This window comes from Dendroctonus ponderosae, unplaced genomic scaffold, assembly GCF_020466585.1.
Source record: "Dendroctonus ponderosae isolate FM_Combo_2020 unplaced genomic scaffold, Dpon_F_20191213v2 Dpon_F_20191213_1, whole genome shotgun sequence".
Lineage (NCBI taxonomy): Eukaryota > Metazoa > Arthropoda > Insecta > Coleoptera > Curculionidae > Dendroctonus > Dendroctonus ponderosae.
The window spans coordinates 52,514,876-52,532,668 of NW_026017110.1; the positions used below are offsets into that span (position 1 = coordinate 52,514,876).

The 17,793-nt window shown below is 33.5% G+C and overlaps 1 protein-coding gene across 1 annotated transcript in view; it reads right to left on the reverse strand.

Annotated features, from left to right (window-relative positions):
- Positions 1-6,961: 6,961 nt before the first annotated feature.
- LOC109533785 (agrin) overlaps positions 6,962-17,793 on the reverse strand; it is a 232,861-nt gene continuing 222,029 nt past the window's right edge. Inside the window, exons 25-31 of the mRNA XM_048668179.1 lie at positions 16,766-16,930; positions 15,387-15,679; positions 12,259-12,325; positions 10,941-11,036; positions 10,256-10,438; positions 10,006-10,160; positions 6,962-8,834 (exon numbers count right to left, since the gene is read on the reverse strand). Coding sequence (XP_048524136.1) covers positions 8,680-8,834; positions 10,006-10,160; positions 10,256-10,438; positions 10,941-11,036; positions 12,259-12,325; positions 15,387-15,679; positions 16,766-16,930 — 1,114 coding nt within the window. The 3' untranslated portion in view covers positions 6,962-8,679. The remainder of the gene's footprint in view (positions 8,835-10,005; positions 10,161-10,255; positions 10,439-10,940; positions 11,037-12,258; positions 12,326-15,386; positions 15,680-16,765; positions 16,931-17,793) is intronic.

Below are 17,793 nucleotides of genomic sequence, written 5' to 3' on the forward strand. Positions count from 1 at the left end.
AAAGTTGTGTTTAAATAGAAAATAAATTAAAAGCTTAAGCGCAGTGAAAATATACCAACAATTGCTTCTCAATATTGTCAAAGTTGATGGAAAAATTACTTTAAGCTAGATCAAAATCCTATTTCAGATTCTTTTGATACAACTGAAAACTATTTGATTTTAAAATCATGAAAAAATTTATAGGCGCTCATTTTGCGTAGCATCGACAGAATAAAACTTTTTCGCAACTTTTAAGACATAAAAACTGCCCCAAATGGCATTCAAGCTACACAAAAATTAAAAGTTTTAATGCAATTCAGCAAGTCCGCTTACAATCATATACATTCACTTACCAATCCAAATAACTTAGCGGTTTCGGAAGATCGGAGAAAGCGTGCTAGTCGGGAGCGGCTGGAGGATCCGAGCAAGTCTGGATAGGGAGGCACTTCACAAGCGAACTGAGGTGATCTAGCAAACGGCTCGTATCCAGAGCTTGCCGACAAGCTCAAATTCTGCTAGAGAGATCCTGCGCTTTCCTGATAGTATCCCGATTTGTAATTTAAAAAATTTTGAACACCCACAAACAATGACAGAAGTATGTTTGTGCACATTGTCGACCAATAATTTGCCAGCAATCTCCCACACGTGTGGTGGTTTTAAACTTTATCTTTTTTTAGATTCCAGGTAAATAATTCCAATTTGATCAATTCAATTCGGCAATTCACGTGTCTGAAATAATAATTATAGCGAGGATAACCGGACAAAAATTTCMTTGAATGCATTCTTGAATCGTCGTGGTTCTTTCTTAATCCGGGTAATTATTTMTTTCCATTGTCCAAAGCACTTTAGAAGAGTTGAACACCAATTTTTGGACCTACGCAAGCTAATTTTTCTACGCAGTTTTCCAAATCTTTTCAATTAATTTTAGCCACATGAATATTTTTTCAGTTTCGCCTTCGTTTAGTTCTTCTCCATTACCTTATTACGATTTCTGGAAATATTCGATGTTATCCAGCCCATTTATTTATGCAAATCGTTGATTTTTTTGAACTCCCTTTGTTGACTTCTACATAGTAGTTCTTTGCAGCGTTTACTGTGACACTTTTCCTTCTCGACTCTCCAGGCAAAAGGTTTATTCAGTTCAATTGCATAATTTAGAAGTTGATGAATAAATGATCATGTAAGCTTTAGATTGATTTACCGCTTTCTCGAACCATATACAGCAACATTAAAAATAAATAATATTTGATGATTATAGGGAAAAAATAATATTTGTATATATTATATTATATATATATTATTATATTATTAATTAAAATACTACGCAAAAACTTAGTGTGCAAATTATACGAAAAAAAAATTCGCGTGTCAAAAGCCTAGAAATATTAACAGAAACAATTGATTTTACAAAGTTACGGAAATAGACTGCGGCGATTGGATTAGTATTTATTTGAAATTTAGTTGCTTGAAACCGTCCAGGCTGGCAAAGAACAGAAGCCTATAATTTCATTCAAACTAGACGTCGGTTGCTCAATCGTTTATTCAATATTTGAACGAACTAAAATAGTTTAACTTCAGTAGTTTCAACATCATTTTTATTAAACTGTACGTGTTATTTTTTTCTTTCCCTTTGCATATATGGGCATTCCGTTGCTAAGGTTCAAAATAAAAAAACATCTATTTATATCGTAAATTTTTAGTTGTAATATGCCAAATTTAATGTACAACATAGCACTTTTGCCAATAAATTCGATTTGATTTTGTTTTGATTTGATGTGTGGTTCATTTTGTTTTCTTTCGACTATTTTTCCAACTGTAATGCATGGTCGCTTTTACAATTATTGCACAAGGTGTTTTCTAAAATCAATATATCTAACAAATTGCGTGAAAGCTCTGCGGGGACTGCTATTCATCCTGTCAATCTTGGAAAAAAGTTCCGGGCAAAATGCCATTGATATTGTGGGTTGTTATTTTGTAGAGACGGAATTAACAAATAGAACGCAAGGGGTGTTTTAATATGTTTTTCTTTTGTGTTCTTAATTTTTATTTGTTTCTCTTTTTGTAAGCTTTTTTGATCAGATTACCTACCATATGCCGTGAGTCCGCAGGCACTTTTTATTAAAAGAGGTGAAAATAAATGCATTCTATTTTCTCGGAAAGGTACCACAGTACATTGAGGTCTATTACCTCGCAATGAAAATTCTAGGGAGGAGAATAAGGTTTTTTTTAATGATTATCTAATGAGATTTGTCTAGATTAATTAATCTTAGCTATACAAAGCAGGATAATTCTGTCTGTTATTTACGAATTTACGTAAGAAACGTTCTAATTGTTTAGATCTATGCTTCAATTTCTTTGTTTTCATATTTAATTTTATTCAGTTGTTTCAGAAATTGCTGCTGTCATAGAGGAGATTTATTACCATATAAGTCGGCCCAATTTAAAAGCACATGCTGGAAAATAAGCGAAATGTGCAACATAAACGTTTGGCTATAATTTGGGGAAAGCCAATATATCTTTTATTATAATCATTCTCCCACACTCTCTAAAATATGACTGCAAAGGATAAGGCGCTGACTTACCATTCAGTCAAAAATTAGAACCCAAAGAAAATTATGCCTGTTCCGAGACATTCCAATTTCCTTCTTGCCATGCTTTAAAGGAAATTTGTGTTTAATTTATGTAAATTTGTTATGGCTGGCCCCTAAGCCTCTGCGGAAACTTTTCCATCAATTATTTTACATAGCCGGGTTTTTTAGATCTTTGGTCATCAGTTTAATGTTTAATTTGTTTTTTCATCGAATTAATGGTATTTACACATTAATGGCTTGCAATTTACATTTAGGAAGCCCAACGTATCAGCACACAATCATTTGCTAAATTGTTTTTTTATAATTTCAGATTCCTTTAGAACTTCCAGCTTTAAGCCAGAAAACGCAGTTGGGTGAGTAGTTTGCCAATAAGTTGCATTGAATACCTTATATGATTTTCAAATAATTATGGTGTTGATTATATTAATCGCTACCTGCTTATTACCTATGTGTGAAGCGGAATTACTTAAAAGTGGACGGATTGCTTACAAATATGTCGCTAAGAGAATATTACGACTTTTCAACATATAAATCTTCGATAAAAATGATTTGCATATGACGACTGAAATCCACGAAAATCCGTTCAAATATTTCCCAGTTGCATTTTTGTCACACAACTTATCGCGATTTATTCGTAGAGCTTGTGTTGAAGCGGCAATCGAGTTTGCTTGTTGGAATACTCGACTTTCGATATACTTTTGAATAGTGATTGAAACGGTGCAGATTGACTAAAGTAATAAATAAACTTCTAAAAGAAAATACTTTTTAGTTAGGCACGTTCTAAATGCAAAACAAGAGATATATTAGTGGGTCGGCACTGTATTAAAAGGCTGAAGATAAACCTCGAGAGAAATGGCAAACTGTAGAGAACGTCAAATTTCTTAACATTATTTAGCAATATATCACACCAAGAAGTGTGCCGTTACGTATACCGTTGCGATGTATCCATTTTAATTTCCAGAAATGCCTTCTTTTCGTGGTGGGTGCATATTTTTCACCGTTAAAAAGAAATACTACAAATCTTTATGAAGGATCAGGACAACAATTTGAATATTGCTTCCACATTTTATTTCTTGTATACTTATATACCACATATACATATTTATACCTGTATTTTGTGGTGCCAATAATGGCAAAATGGTAAAAGGGCCACTGCCTTTGCATGTAGTTTTATAAAAAGGGTATCCATACGAAAAGTGCTTATATACAGAGTTCAGGAAGATGACGAGCGAAAATCATCGAAAGGAAATTCTATTACCTGGGGTATTTTACTACCCCAGGCTGAGTTGCGACTGAGCCAAGGGCGTTTAAAAATTAGCCATTTTAAAACTTTTATAGTACCTGCGTTAGAGTTATGATAAGAGAAAATTGCATTTGAAATCGAGGGGCCATATGCCTGACCGATGCCTTCCTGAAAACATACTTTCTTTGCTTTTTCACTGGGGTTCAAGCCACCTGAAAAAAAGGATCATGCAGCAATATACACTTATTAAAAAAGAACGGGAAGTTGTTGTCATTATTTTACATTTTTCAGTTTTCTTAAATTAGACCTAATACTGTTTTTAACAGGTATACGAGACACTCCCCTAAGCTCTAAATGCAATAGTTTAAATTAATAATCATAATTCTAGTCATAATTGTTTCAGCTTTCAGAGGTGTTATTTTGACATATTTTCCCTTAAAAACTACACGGGAAAAATGGCAAGCAATCACATATTTTTTGCGCATTCATTCAGTAAAATATTTCAGGGATTGAAGCGAATGCTGCACGAAATGCAGAAATGCTAAGTTTATGCAAAATAGACCTTTGATCTGGAAAACGAAGATAAACGCGTGATTAGCTTTTAACCGGATAATGTTCTCGTCACTGCCCTAAAGGATTAATTGAAAGGTTTATTTTCATTTTGCTATGAACATTTATTGACCATTTTAAGGCTGATTGGAGAGTTTATAAAGGTAACGAAAAAACGGCATTCGAGATAATTTGATGTAAGGTTGACGGTCTAGACAGAAGATAAATTTGCTTCTTGGGCATATATTTTAGTTAACCATCAGAATAAAAGTGCCAACACGTGAGATACAATTGATCATGTTGACATCAGGATTATATGGAAACATCGGCCCCAATTTATTAAATAGAAAAATTGAACAGACATCTACCTATGACATGTAAGTCGGTATAGTAGAAAATCACGTAAGATGTTTTTCAACCTTTAAAGTAAAAATGCTTTACATGTTTACAATACATTACTTTAATAGCTTTTTTATACTTTTCTGGATAATTTACCCAAAACCCTCGTAAAATACTGTTCTATTGTCAAATTTTTTAAATAATTCCTTAGTATTGAATTCATAAAAATAATCATTATATACCATTTACTAACGAAATATTGCGATTTATTGCTGATCATATTATAGATTCTTGGAGTTCAAGAGAACTGTTATTATTCATTCCACTGGTTTCTTTGCCACGTGTTATCAGTTTTCAATTTATACAAATACTTACTGCGTCCTCTTATGATAGATGGTGCTTTCTGAAAGGATCAGCATCGTCCAGGAAATCAATAGAATGAAATCGAAGCTAATATTATTTCCCTATTTTCATTTACGTTTCATTTTGTCATTTAAGGTTTCTTTAAGCCCTTGTATATTTCGGGTGGCAGAAATGTTTACGTTTATGTTACACAAGAGATGGCGACACGAAGTGCCAGGTCAATAGGCATTTGAAAATTTATTTTTTTATATTTAACACGACAAATGGTGAATAGTATTTAAAATGCAAGTACCGTTAACTACCTTCAGGGTTTCGGCAAGTTTTGCGTAAAAGTAATTTTGAATACATATCTCTATAATTTCCTTGATGGTAACTTAATTGCGTTTTAGAAAGTCGATGACGGAATTCTATTTGATTTAACCAGAGTTACTATTTTCCATGTTTCGGTATCTTCCTTCCGCTAATTTATTGCTTGTGTAATTAGAAACTCATTCGAATGTTGATCTCAAGAGTTCGTGAGGATTTTTCACATTTAACTCACTGAAATCTGTTTTCTTCGCTGCATCCACTATTTTTTTCTTATCAACAACCAAGTTTAGATCTTATCTGTCAAAATATTAGAAATGAGCTTATGCAACACTATAAGGAAGGAGTTATTCAGATCAATTGATTCATTTTGAAATTGGATTTGAAGCTCCATCCGTACTAAGTCCAACTGACTCAAGAACTTAAGGCTCAAGACCATGGGCAACGCAGAACATACGCAAATTGGGTGATAGAACAACAAACCGTTGATCATTTTTCGAACGGAATTTTCTATAGCGATGACGCTCATTTTTCGCTCGGTGGTTACGTGAATAAACAGAACAGCCGTATATAGGGCTCTCAAAATCCTCAGCGTATCGCTGAAAGGCCTTTGCATCCTGAAAAAGTGATCGTATGGTGTGCATTATGGTCTGGTGGTGTTATTGCCCCGTATGTTTTTGAAAACGATCAAGGAAGAGCCATCACAGTCAATTCTGAGCACTATGGACGCATTTTAACCGATTATTTTTGGAGAGAAATTGAAGATTATGATCTGGAAGACATGTGGTTTCAGCAGAATGGGATAACGAGTCACACAACACTGGTAGTTAGAGCCCTATTGCAAGAGAAATGTCCAGGACGCGTAATTTCGAGATTGAACGATGACAATTGGCCCGCAAGATCCTGCGACTTAACACCGTTAGATTTCTTTTTGTGGGGCTATGCGAAAGATCGTGTTTACGCCAACAATCATCAAACCCTTGAGCACCTGAAAGCCAATATCCGTGAAGTTATGACCGATATATTACCTCAAAAGGATTGAGGCCTGTAGGAGGTCCCGCGGAGGACATTTAAATGATATTGTTTTTTACGTATAATGGTAAGGTTTAATCTTAATATCAAATTAAAATTTTCGTTTCTATCTGAATATTTTGTATGCTTTTTTTACTAAACTTTCCCAGGCATAAAATGGATTACCCTGTATTAACATGCACATGTTTTTGTTACTCTGATATCACAAAAGAAACCCAAGGTTAAATTGTTTGATTCGTTATTTTATTTATCTTTATTGCTAATGTTGATCGTAAATTGAGCAAATTCATCCTTATCCTTATCCTGGCTTGTTCGCATCAAAGAAAAACATAGCGTTAAATCAAAATTTATGAAAAGTTGACAGTTGTGTCAAGTTGTTGTTGACAGTTGTGTGTTGACAGTTGTGTGTTGTCGAATGCTTAGAATCATAGATAGAGATGTACATATTCTCACTTATTTACAGTTAAATTGTTCACTATTTTCAGTTTCACTAGAATGGCATGCAGAATGTTTGAGGTTGTTAAGTAACATAACAGTAACAAAGTCTTTAGAAAAAAAATATATTTATTGCAATAATATTGTACAGACACTATTTTAAAAATAAAAATATTCTAGTTTATTATCCTAGGGTATTTGTTATTGCCTAGAATATCTAGATAGTACAATTTGATAATGGTCTAAAACTTAACGCAATCTAAAAATATTAGTACGATTTTCTAAAGTATATTTACATCAATCAACATCAAAGCGTATATGTACGAATAATCCATAAACTTGATAATTTTGAATAACATTCAACCAAGATACCAATGGTATTATTTTACATTGAAACGATCGAACTCGAATGCTTCCCAAAGAAGATATCCCCTACTATGCAGACATCTTCTTTCATTCTTCTTGAGATTATTCTAGCTATGCAATTCAAAAGATTATTAAATCTATTCATGGGCAGTGACCAGCATTGTAAAATGCGAATTTTTTTTTTCGAAATTCAAACATATTTATATTGTTTTAATATATTATAATTTTAACTATTGAGTTGATCATCAACATAAATGCACGTTAAATAGATCATAACTTTATGATTTTATCAACATTTTTGAAATGTCTTTAGTGGTAGTTTTACAGTAAAAAGTTATAGGTCGTGAATTGAGGTATGCACTACGAGCAATTTCATTGCGATTAAACTAATTTGGCCAATTTAAATGTAAATCTCTATTTAGCATTGATAGAGTTCCCTGGTTCCAACAAAGTCAAATTCCATGAAATTTGTTATTAACAGTAAATATTAATTTGCGTCATTATATAACAGGCTAATTATAACATAAAATACAAAATATATGCTAAATGATATGGATTTATAAGTCTAGTTTACATGTGATATGCATTAGACAGTATTCACACTGATCAGTATCCATGAATAAGTTACATGATTGAATGACTCATTCTAAATACGAATCTTTGATAACAAAGATATGTTTCTTATTGCGGTTTACGCATGAGTAACACAATTTTCAATAAAACATTCAAGTACTTTCAAGGGGAACGATATGCTGAAAGGAGTCAACCTTCACAGGATTTCTAAATTTAAGCGCTGCATTATACCCTATGTAGGCCTTAAACTTTAAGTTTTACACAAACTTGCAATTGATTAAACTGCTTTTTCTAAGCTCTACTGGAATCACATTTTTTGATAATCAAAAGCGGGTTTGGAGACAATTGGTTTAGAAGATTCCAGAATTTAAAAACTAGCAAGTAATATACCGTGAACATATTTTATGGTTTGCTGTACTGATACAAGTCGATTTTTTAAAATAGCTTCATATAAGAAAAAACTGAAAATGGGATTTGAATATGATAATTTACAGTACTGATTAATTATTTATTTGAGTGGTAAATCGACTTGTAGACAAAATATAGATACAAGTCAGCTAATGAACACGTAAACAAAGCTACTACTATATCAATCTTATTGTAACAATCATTTTCTTCATTTAAACAATTTTATAAATATAAGCCAATTGAATATAAGTTGATTGTAGACGCGAGTTTCCGCACCTAATCACGAAATTTGGTAGAAAACACACCGGGAAAGTTTAACATATTTTACAGGACTAGAAGAAAACTTACTTTTTTCAAAGCCTTCTGATTGCATTAACATTTAGGTAAACAATATTACTATATACATCAATACATTTCCTAAGCTAGACGTTATTGGAAAGTCAATAAGTATTCAGTCTCACATAAAATACCGCAAAAGAAAATTTGCAGGGTTCTCTAAACGTCGTTGACGTGACAGAAATTGACCTTTTTTCCATCGATGTTTGATAGTAGGTTAAAAGGTTTGTTGTGAACTAAAAACTCTTTTATACAACCGTAGAATCCTTTATAGTATGCGTCTGGTAAACCAGGAGGCAAGGATGATGTTCCGCCTATAATATCAAAACACTTAGCTTCAGCAAAAGCATGTATTTCAAATTTTATTTAAATAATAAATAAGTCAAAATGTCATAATTGCAAACTATACTTAATAGTTGAAGCCTCTTTTCATGTTTTGGACTATAATATTGGCCACGCTTATTTATACTTGCAACACGCATGAAGCCATCCGTGTTGATATGATGAATATGATTTTGATATGCGATTTTTTCAAAAAGTCTCAAATTGGTCTATATTTCAGTGTTTGTACAAATACTTTTACATCGAAGATTAACTCTTAACAAGAACGGACACATGGCAGTGTCTTTTGATTTCTGCACAAACTGTAAAACAGTAGCCAGAATTTCTTTTAAAACTGCTTAAAGTTTTTAAATTTGCAAAAATTAACTTCCCGTCCCAAGTTTTAAATACTGATTTCAAGTATTACCATTAAAGTATAAGAAATTAAAATTTCCATTGGCAATAACGGACAAAAACTTTGTCATCTGAAATATTAAATGGTTTTGATATTATAAATTCGCATTTGTATGAAAGTTTAGCAGGAGCAGGAATCAGTAGAGAAAGGACATATCCAAGGCGCATTTTTTTCTCCGAAACAAACTGCTTTCTTTTCAATGGAAGGTTCGATTATTTTCTGTGGGAAAATAATTAAATACTAATTATTCTAATATTTCCTTCCTGCAAAATGCAAATCGGGCTCGAAATTGAAAATTTTACGGGGTCGACTTTGCAGTATAATTCGCAAAGAAATGTTATCCTGAAACAAATTTAGCTGCTTGCGAAGTTCATTACTAAACATTCTTTTTATTTGCCTAATAATTTACACTTTATCTTTTACGCAACATTAAGCTTGTAATTTCTTTAAAGCGCAGTCGCCTATCTTCCATTTCGGTTTTATTTATGCACTGTTGTTGTCAACCGACTAATTTTGAAGAATTTTTCCTTGGGTCCGCTAGACGTAATGCCACAAAGGAAAAGGAAAATTTAAAAAATAAGTAGAGGTCATGTAAAAAGCCACATTCGGCACTCGAAATTAAAATTGGGGTTTTGTCTTGTTATCATTCCATCATATTTGCACCAGCAAAAATATGTGGTTTCCTTTAAATGAAAAATATATATTATCTAGGAAATTGTGGAAAAATAATTAGAAGAGTAAATTCTTACCGATCCATAATTTGGCAGTCGTTCGTAGACTTTTCGACCCAGGACTTGATCGCCCCCTAACAATTCTTTCACCATCCACCGATATCATACCAATTCGTTTTTTTCTCTTCACGTGAATTATATGCCAATGTCCATCGTCTACTCTTTTGGTAGCTCTGCAAATTTAATGAGGCATAAATAAGTAACGTTAAAAAAAGTATCTATTATTTTAACAGATACTTATTTTCCGCAAAAACAGAATATTTCTAACCTGATAGAAAAGAACCGTTTATCTCTACCCAGGTTAAAGCTGACTTGCGGAAATCCATTTTCAATTGCAATCGCAAAATATTCTCGGGCAATCCTTTTCGTTTTAGTCCGCCATAATAACAGTCCATCAGCGACAAAAGTTTGGATCTGAAATTTATAGTCGTTTCCCAGTTCCGATTTTCGCCTAAAAAATATTCCTTTTACTACCTACATTCAAATTAGTGATTGTTATTGTTAGGGTTAAGTGGTAGTCAGTAATGTAAGTAGCTATAAAATTTCAATTTCTTTGATGTCAGAGAATTTCTAAAACTACGCGAGTCTTCTTTATATGTAAGAGGTGGCAGGTCACACGAAACAAACTTAAAAATTTATAGGGCCCCGGAGAAAAGTTTAAATGGGATGCTTTCTACGTGGACCTGGACCAAAATAAACGGGTCAATATAAATTTTTTTCTGTCATCACTCTGCTGCTCTGTCAGCAACTTGAAATAAATGTTTCATCACTCATTTTCTTGCACTACTTTAGCACAATTACAAATTTCCCGGATAATTAACGGTTAATAATTGAAATTTCAAACTGAGTTATTTCGCTCCATCAACCGAATTAATTCCGATAAATTACCTACTAAAACCCATAGTCATAATCATTATTAGTAAAGTTAGTCGGTTAAATAAAACTTAACTTACGGTTCATCCTCCTCATTGTAATCGAGAATTCCGGTTTCTTTTCTCTTTCGTTTCAATTGGACAACTACTTGACTTGCGGTATCAGTATGATTATTGCTGTGTTAGAAAGAAACAAATAGTTAGTATCAGCAATTTACAGTGCGATCTGTTTGGGTTTGGGTTTTGTGGATCTGGATTGGATCAATTCGTTTTAATTGTACAATTAAATATTTAATAAAGTATTCCTTAAAATCTTCTTTGCTGAATGAAAAGTCACGATAGTTTTGTGTAAGGGTACGTGCACACCGGCGACCGAGCTGCGCGATGCGATGCTGCAAGTGGTCAAGCGATGCGAGCGAGGCCGAGCAAATGTGCATATTAGGGGTGAGGAGATTGACTACTTTTGAATACTCGTACCGACTAGTTACTTTTGGATTCAATACTAGTTACTTCGGATCAGTTATTCAAGTGCAAATTCTACAACGGGCAACGCTGTTTTTTTTTAGTGATTAGAAACGGGCGACGTTGAAAATCAAAACCCGTCTGTCGGCATCAATCTGTATCGAACTGGTACTGATTACTGGTATTGATTATCAGTCGTTACTTCGGACACTGATTCGTAACGAATACTCGAATACCGATTAGTTACTTTTCTCCCACAACTAGTGCATATAGGACGCGATTTTTTAGTGCTTTGAGTTGTGCGTTAACGCTTGGCTTGGGAAGATAAAAGTCGTTTTTTTTTATGAATTTTCTGGTTATTGGAGACGTAACTGAAAAAATTCTGGAAACTCCCAGAAATTTCCTACTAAAGTGCGTTGATGAGCCGGATTGTGGGCTTTTTGTTTGTTTTTTTGCCAAATTTTTTAAAAATTTGTTTTTCAACGGCCAATCGCCTCACCTTCGTATGTGGTGTGCACCCTTTCCTAGGAGAATTATTACGGACATTTATGCACAATTTCAAACCTTTATTTTCTCATTATCTACTATTTGACCTTTACAGTGAATATTTTGAACAAGCTAATAAAAATGAAATTAGTGAGATATTTATGTCAGTTTTTTATGTACAACTTCATTCTTCATTTAAAACATTGTTGCAACTAAACTAAACTATGACATAAAATTTAGTAAACAGTGGCTGCGAAAGAAAATGAATCGTGCGGGTATAATAATACATTTTTAACACGATTTGCACAAAACTCCGCAACGTGAACAATTTAATGTATTCGCTTGACCAAATATAACCAAAAATAATCAGTAATGCTGTGTGGGTTCGCTGATATTTAAAGGATGGGTATTAGCAAGAGCTCTGTGGGTTCGAAATACCTAATTCATTTACCTTCTAAATCCTTTTAACTTGTACTGCAAATGGGTATTTCCAGTGAATTTGATGGGGCCGTGATCCTCTGTAAAATGGAAACATTTCAAACAAAGAAACAATTAAGCGTATAGAATAAAAATGATCCATTTAGTATAAACTTTTCGTTTGGTCCGGCACTTTCTGTACGGTGAAGAATTAATTAATTACACACGTTAGGGGTTCAGTTTTTTGTTAACTGTTAAAAGGGCTTTAGGCGCGTATGGTGTAATAATTGCTGAAATAAATATTTGGCCACATTCGCAGGGTGAAAGAGGGTAATACTGTCATACCTGATCGGAAGGTCTCTTTTTACATCAGCTGTTGATTTGCCTGAAGGCACTAAGCTTTGTTCCAACACGTCACGATATTTGAAAGATAATTATTGCTTACAAGCGCAAACATGATTATATCTAAAGCTTTTTAACTTTTTTCCATTACACTTTCTTACGTTTGATGTATTAATTCATGCAATATCAAGTTTTCCTGACACGAGATTTATAATTCGACCGTTCTAAATAAACGGAAGTTATTAATAAATTAAAATCAGGGTGTCAGTGTATTTATCAACCTTTAGGGGTTGGCTTATATTTAGATTACCTGGCTGCTTAACATACAATATTAATTATTTCTTTCATGAAGAAAGTGTGGCGATTTATTATGGTTCTAATCTCCAATTATTTCACGAATTAATTTTAAAGTAAATTTTCTTTTTGCTTAAAATGTATGGCGTGCAAAATTAAATTAACATTATTGCGTGATTTCTTCTTAACTCTTAGTCACTTAAACAAATCAGTTAGTTACTAAAATTTATGCTTTGCCTATTAAATTGGTGTTTTGAAATTAAGCTGCAATTATTTTATTGGGCAGTCAAATATCATTATTGTACTAATGATTCGGTATTGCTGCAGTGTCTCCTAAAATAATTATTAAGCAGGCTTAATGGCAGTAATTATTACGCTCAATTATACGTAAATAATTAGACCAATTGTCATTTAATGCTTCAAAATTGCAACAAAATACCCAAAATTTACAATTTACATTACCATGTCAAGTCGGAAGATGTTTAATAATTTTGGCAGTTAATTTTTGACGCTAGCTCTATGGATGTCACGCTGAACCTTAATTGCCTAGAGAAAAGAAAGTGTAACTTGATTGATTTTTTCGGTCTTCTATCCCACAAACTTAAAGTATAACCGGAAGCGACCTGAGCGATTCCAACTAATATAAGTCATTCTTTAGGCGAGTTCTAAAATGAAAGAGGCGAGCCTTTAATAAGTTAGTTATTGATGGGAACGACTGTATAATTAATTGTGTCTCAGTTCTGACAGGGCCGCGAATAAAAGCTAATTAATGAAGACCTTTACTAGAATGAAAATTTAAAACTTCTTCTGTTACACGCTGCGTAAGTGGCGCAAAGGCGAAAACTCTCGTTGTGGTCGCAGCCTAATTGTATTAGAATATATGCGTCTAATGTAACTAAGATTTTAATTAATATTGCCTCCACCAATTTAATCGAGCCGCCGAAAGCAGACTTTATAAAGTAATTTAATTATGTAGCATTCGTTGAAGTTCCTTCTACGGCTAAGGGCAAAGTGATAGAAGGGTGCAAAGCAAAATTCATGTATTAAAATAAGGAAGCTTTATTAAACTAATATGCAAAAATGCGGCAAGTTTAAGTTTCACGTAATTGTCTCTAACGAAAAACTAATTAGTTGATGCTAACACACGCTATGTGAATGGGATTTAAGCGAAGTTACGTATTATTGGATTTCTGGTTTATTATTATTGGTAAACTGTTGGAAGTTCTACTCAAAACTACCGCAATTAAAATAGATATATCGCCTTCACAAAAATTGTAAAAATTTTCAGATTTTTTAAATTTGCTATGCTAGTTTGCAGTATCGACGGGAATACGAGTAAATTTGAATACAAAAAGCATCTCATAATATAAAAAGTGCGGTTTTATCCCTTTGATTTAATCAATATTGCAGACACCGAAGGGTGTTCATTAAGTTCAGTAACATAATAAGGCGATGCTTCCATAATATCAGAGTATGATGACGCGTCATTGCCTTTGAAGGTCTTTATATATACGGGAGCTAAAACACCAGCAAAGATCCGTTGAAACATTAACTTGAAATATTATTTATATTTTCCAGATGAAATATGTTCAATTTGAAAAGCGCACTTTTATAAGTGCTTTCATTCGAGATAAATGTTTCACCTTTTCAATAACGTTCAACATTACGCCGGCCTAATTTTCCTATAAATTGTTTGTAGGCAGTACGTACGAAACAACTGTGGTAATTTATGCAGTAATGAATATCATTTGGCTGAAATGATTGCCCTTTCCTAGCGTTTCAGATAGCGGCAATCAAATTGGCCAAAAATCAGCCATCGAGAATTGTCAGTTACAAAAACATTGAGCATATTTTAGTGTTTTGTTGGAGTTTATCTCGCTCAGTCCACTGAACATTGAAGCAACGGATGACAAATACATTTTTGAATAATCGTTGAATTTTTCAAATTGGCTGGCAAAGTGATATTTAGTTCCTTTGTTGTTTCTCTTGGCTCTTTTTAAAGGGGAAAATCTCTCCTGCATTTTGGATAGCTTAAGTCAATTAATGACCCCCATAAGCTATTCGTGCTGCAGTCGTAATAATCAAGGTAAAGCAAGACATTGTATAGGATAATAAAAAATTATTCATATAAAGTTTGTCAACCAAATTAAGCAAATTAATTTGCAAACTAAATTTCAATTGGTTGTTTAAATCTGATACAGGCAATTTGCCCTTGTTTGATCGGCCTTATAAACAAATTATACGAAAATTGAATTTTTCAATTCCTTTCGTGTTGCGGAGATTTTTTCAGTATTTGCATGTTACATGACAAATTTCCTGCAAATTCTCTACGAGTTTTTCCATTTTCACTGAGTTTACATGTCGCAGTATACAATTCTCATTTTCAATGCCCCGTTAAGCAAACAAATAAATAGCCTATCAGGAAGAAATGAAATCATGTGTGTTTAACCGCGTACCCAGTCGAATACTACTTGACCCTCTGAATAAAAAAGCACAAAAGATACGTTGATTCAGAGATGTACTTACCAATTTCGCAACGCTTTCCCTTAAACTTTGAGGGACATTGGCAAGTGAAATGGTCCAAGTCGGGAACACATATTCCATTATTTAGACAAGGATTTTTGTGTAAGGGACATGGTAATCCCTCATAGAATCCCACGTTCGATGCGCAACTATTGTTGGAGGGATTGTATGAGCAGTCCGATAATATGTTTGTTATCGGCAACGGATTTCCATTTACGGTGAGTCCTTGAATGATTCCTCGGAATCCCTTATTCCATCCGGGAAAGGAGAACAGATTGTTCTCATCTTCTCTTTCACTGAAATTGGTGCAAATGTAAATTATTTGCTCTATTTGATTTCGGAGCCTATTCTCTTGCAGACACCTTTATTACCAGGGCTTAGAATTTCACATGATTTATTATTAGGTTTTCTATTCGGAAATAATTTAATAAACAGTTTAGTCTGCTAAACGATCACCACTATTGTGTAGTTTGACAAAATTTAATTTTGTAATACCTATACTCAAAACAAATAATTGAATTGATGGCCTAAATTATTAGAGCGATTCGGAGAAGAATTTTAGTAAGTATAGGGGACTTGAATTGTCAATTTTCGGTATTCTTTAAAGAGAAAAGTGTGGGGAAATCCCTTTATATTTTCATGTGCGGCGTTTTATGCTGTCCATTTCGCCAAGCGAATGAAATATAAAGCTTTCCGAAAAGTGTTCGTTTTTTTCGAACAATATAAGCTCCAACTGAGCAGTTTTTTCCTAGATAATCCTCTCAGACACGAATCCATGGATTAGAAAGGGTGGTAACATATGAATTAAGGTTTTTATTTTCCAAGCAGAATTTGTTCTCACAGATATATTTTAGACCAGCAAAATTGACTTTTCTCGTCTACAAAAATCGATTTATTAACTCACAACTCTTGAAATGTGGAAAATTATTAGTTTAATACCAGCACACTCAAAATTTAATTCTCTTTGGTAACGCGATTTGTGTCCCTCTTGATATTACTACATTTTAGCTTTTAAGCTTTTATCACTCTGATAATATGATTCATTGCCTAAATCCATCTAGTCGTTTCCTATTGTGTATGTGTTTCTCGGAAGCAAATAAGGCCCTAATATATCGCGACAACCAAGTGGAGATTGGCTGGTGTTGATTCATAGCAAATACGGTCGATGTTTGAAGTGTGAAGAATCAATTAAAGTTCCAACTCTCGTACTTAGAGAGAACACTAATAAAGCTGAAATCTACTAAATGCATTATGTGATGAATGGGAGCCATTGAGCATCGAAATGCGGTGAGTATATCAAAAATCCCAAAAGAAAAGCCCATCGTTACAGTGAAAAAAGTGTCTGCTGAAAAGAGGCTTGTTCCATTTTTTATGGTTATTACGGGAAAGATCCTACGTAGAGTGGCGAGTCAAGCACAAAGTCCCTAATAGGGGTGTCCGAGTAGCCAAAAACTATGGTTGAATTGTCAACTTGTAAAATGCCCTCTTTCCCTTTTCCAGATATGCGGGCTTTGTGCCATTTACGGATGACGATGGGATCTAGCGTCCTAAACGAAAAGGATACGGATTATAGGCAACATTGCTCTGCTAAAATGTGTTAAAAATATAAAACATTTTAAACTTTTCACTAGCGAATTCTTGGAAGAATTTGGAAAAGTCGCTTTTGGTAGCATGGATCCACATTGTTATTAATGCCATATGGCTATTATTTATAATTTTATGAAAGACAAAATCACTTATTCTATACAATTTCTATGAAATGAAATCTACTTCTAATGTTATACCGGGTGTCAATTTGAAACCTTCCCACCCTTAATATCTGTCTTGCAGTTTAAAATATGGAAAATCGGAAAGACCCATTACCCGTAAATTTTATTTGTAAGGGGGACATTTTAGATTAATGTTTTTAGCCTCCTTCTTTCAACCCCCTTGGACGGGTAGATCTCAGCCTTAGAATCTTAAATCGGAAGGGGGGTCAAGTGGCACATCGTTTTAAAGGGCGTTCAATTAGCTTTTTAATTGGTTACTACTTTCTTGCTTTTGGTTCAGGGGTTTTCAAATAATCGCGTCTCAACATTACAGAAACAACTAAACTTGCCTGCATTAAGATTTTGGTTTTCAGATTAGTGTTTAAACAAAAATTATGTCATTGGGTCTGCTTATAGTACAAATAATTAGAAGATTCGGTTACACCGTTAAAATCGTTGAATAGCAGGAAGAAAATCTAGGTTAAACGCCTGATTTCCTATTGTATATTCACTATTTTCCTTCCATAAAAATCACTTTTTATTTACGGAAGAGAAATTTCTACAATAAAACCCATGGGATCTACTTATGTCCTATCTTATAAGTTCAAAATATTTTCTATTTTTCTGTAAACAATAATAAAGTCTACTTTTGAACAACCCCC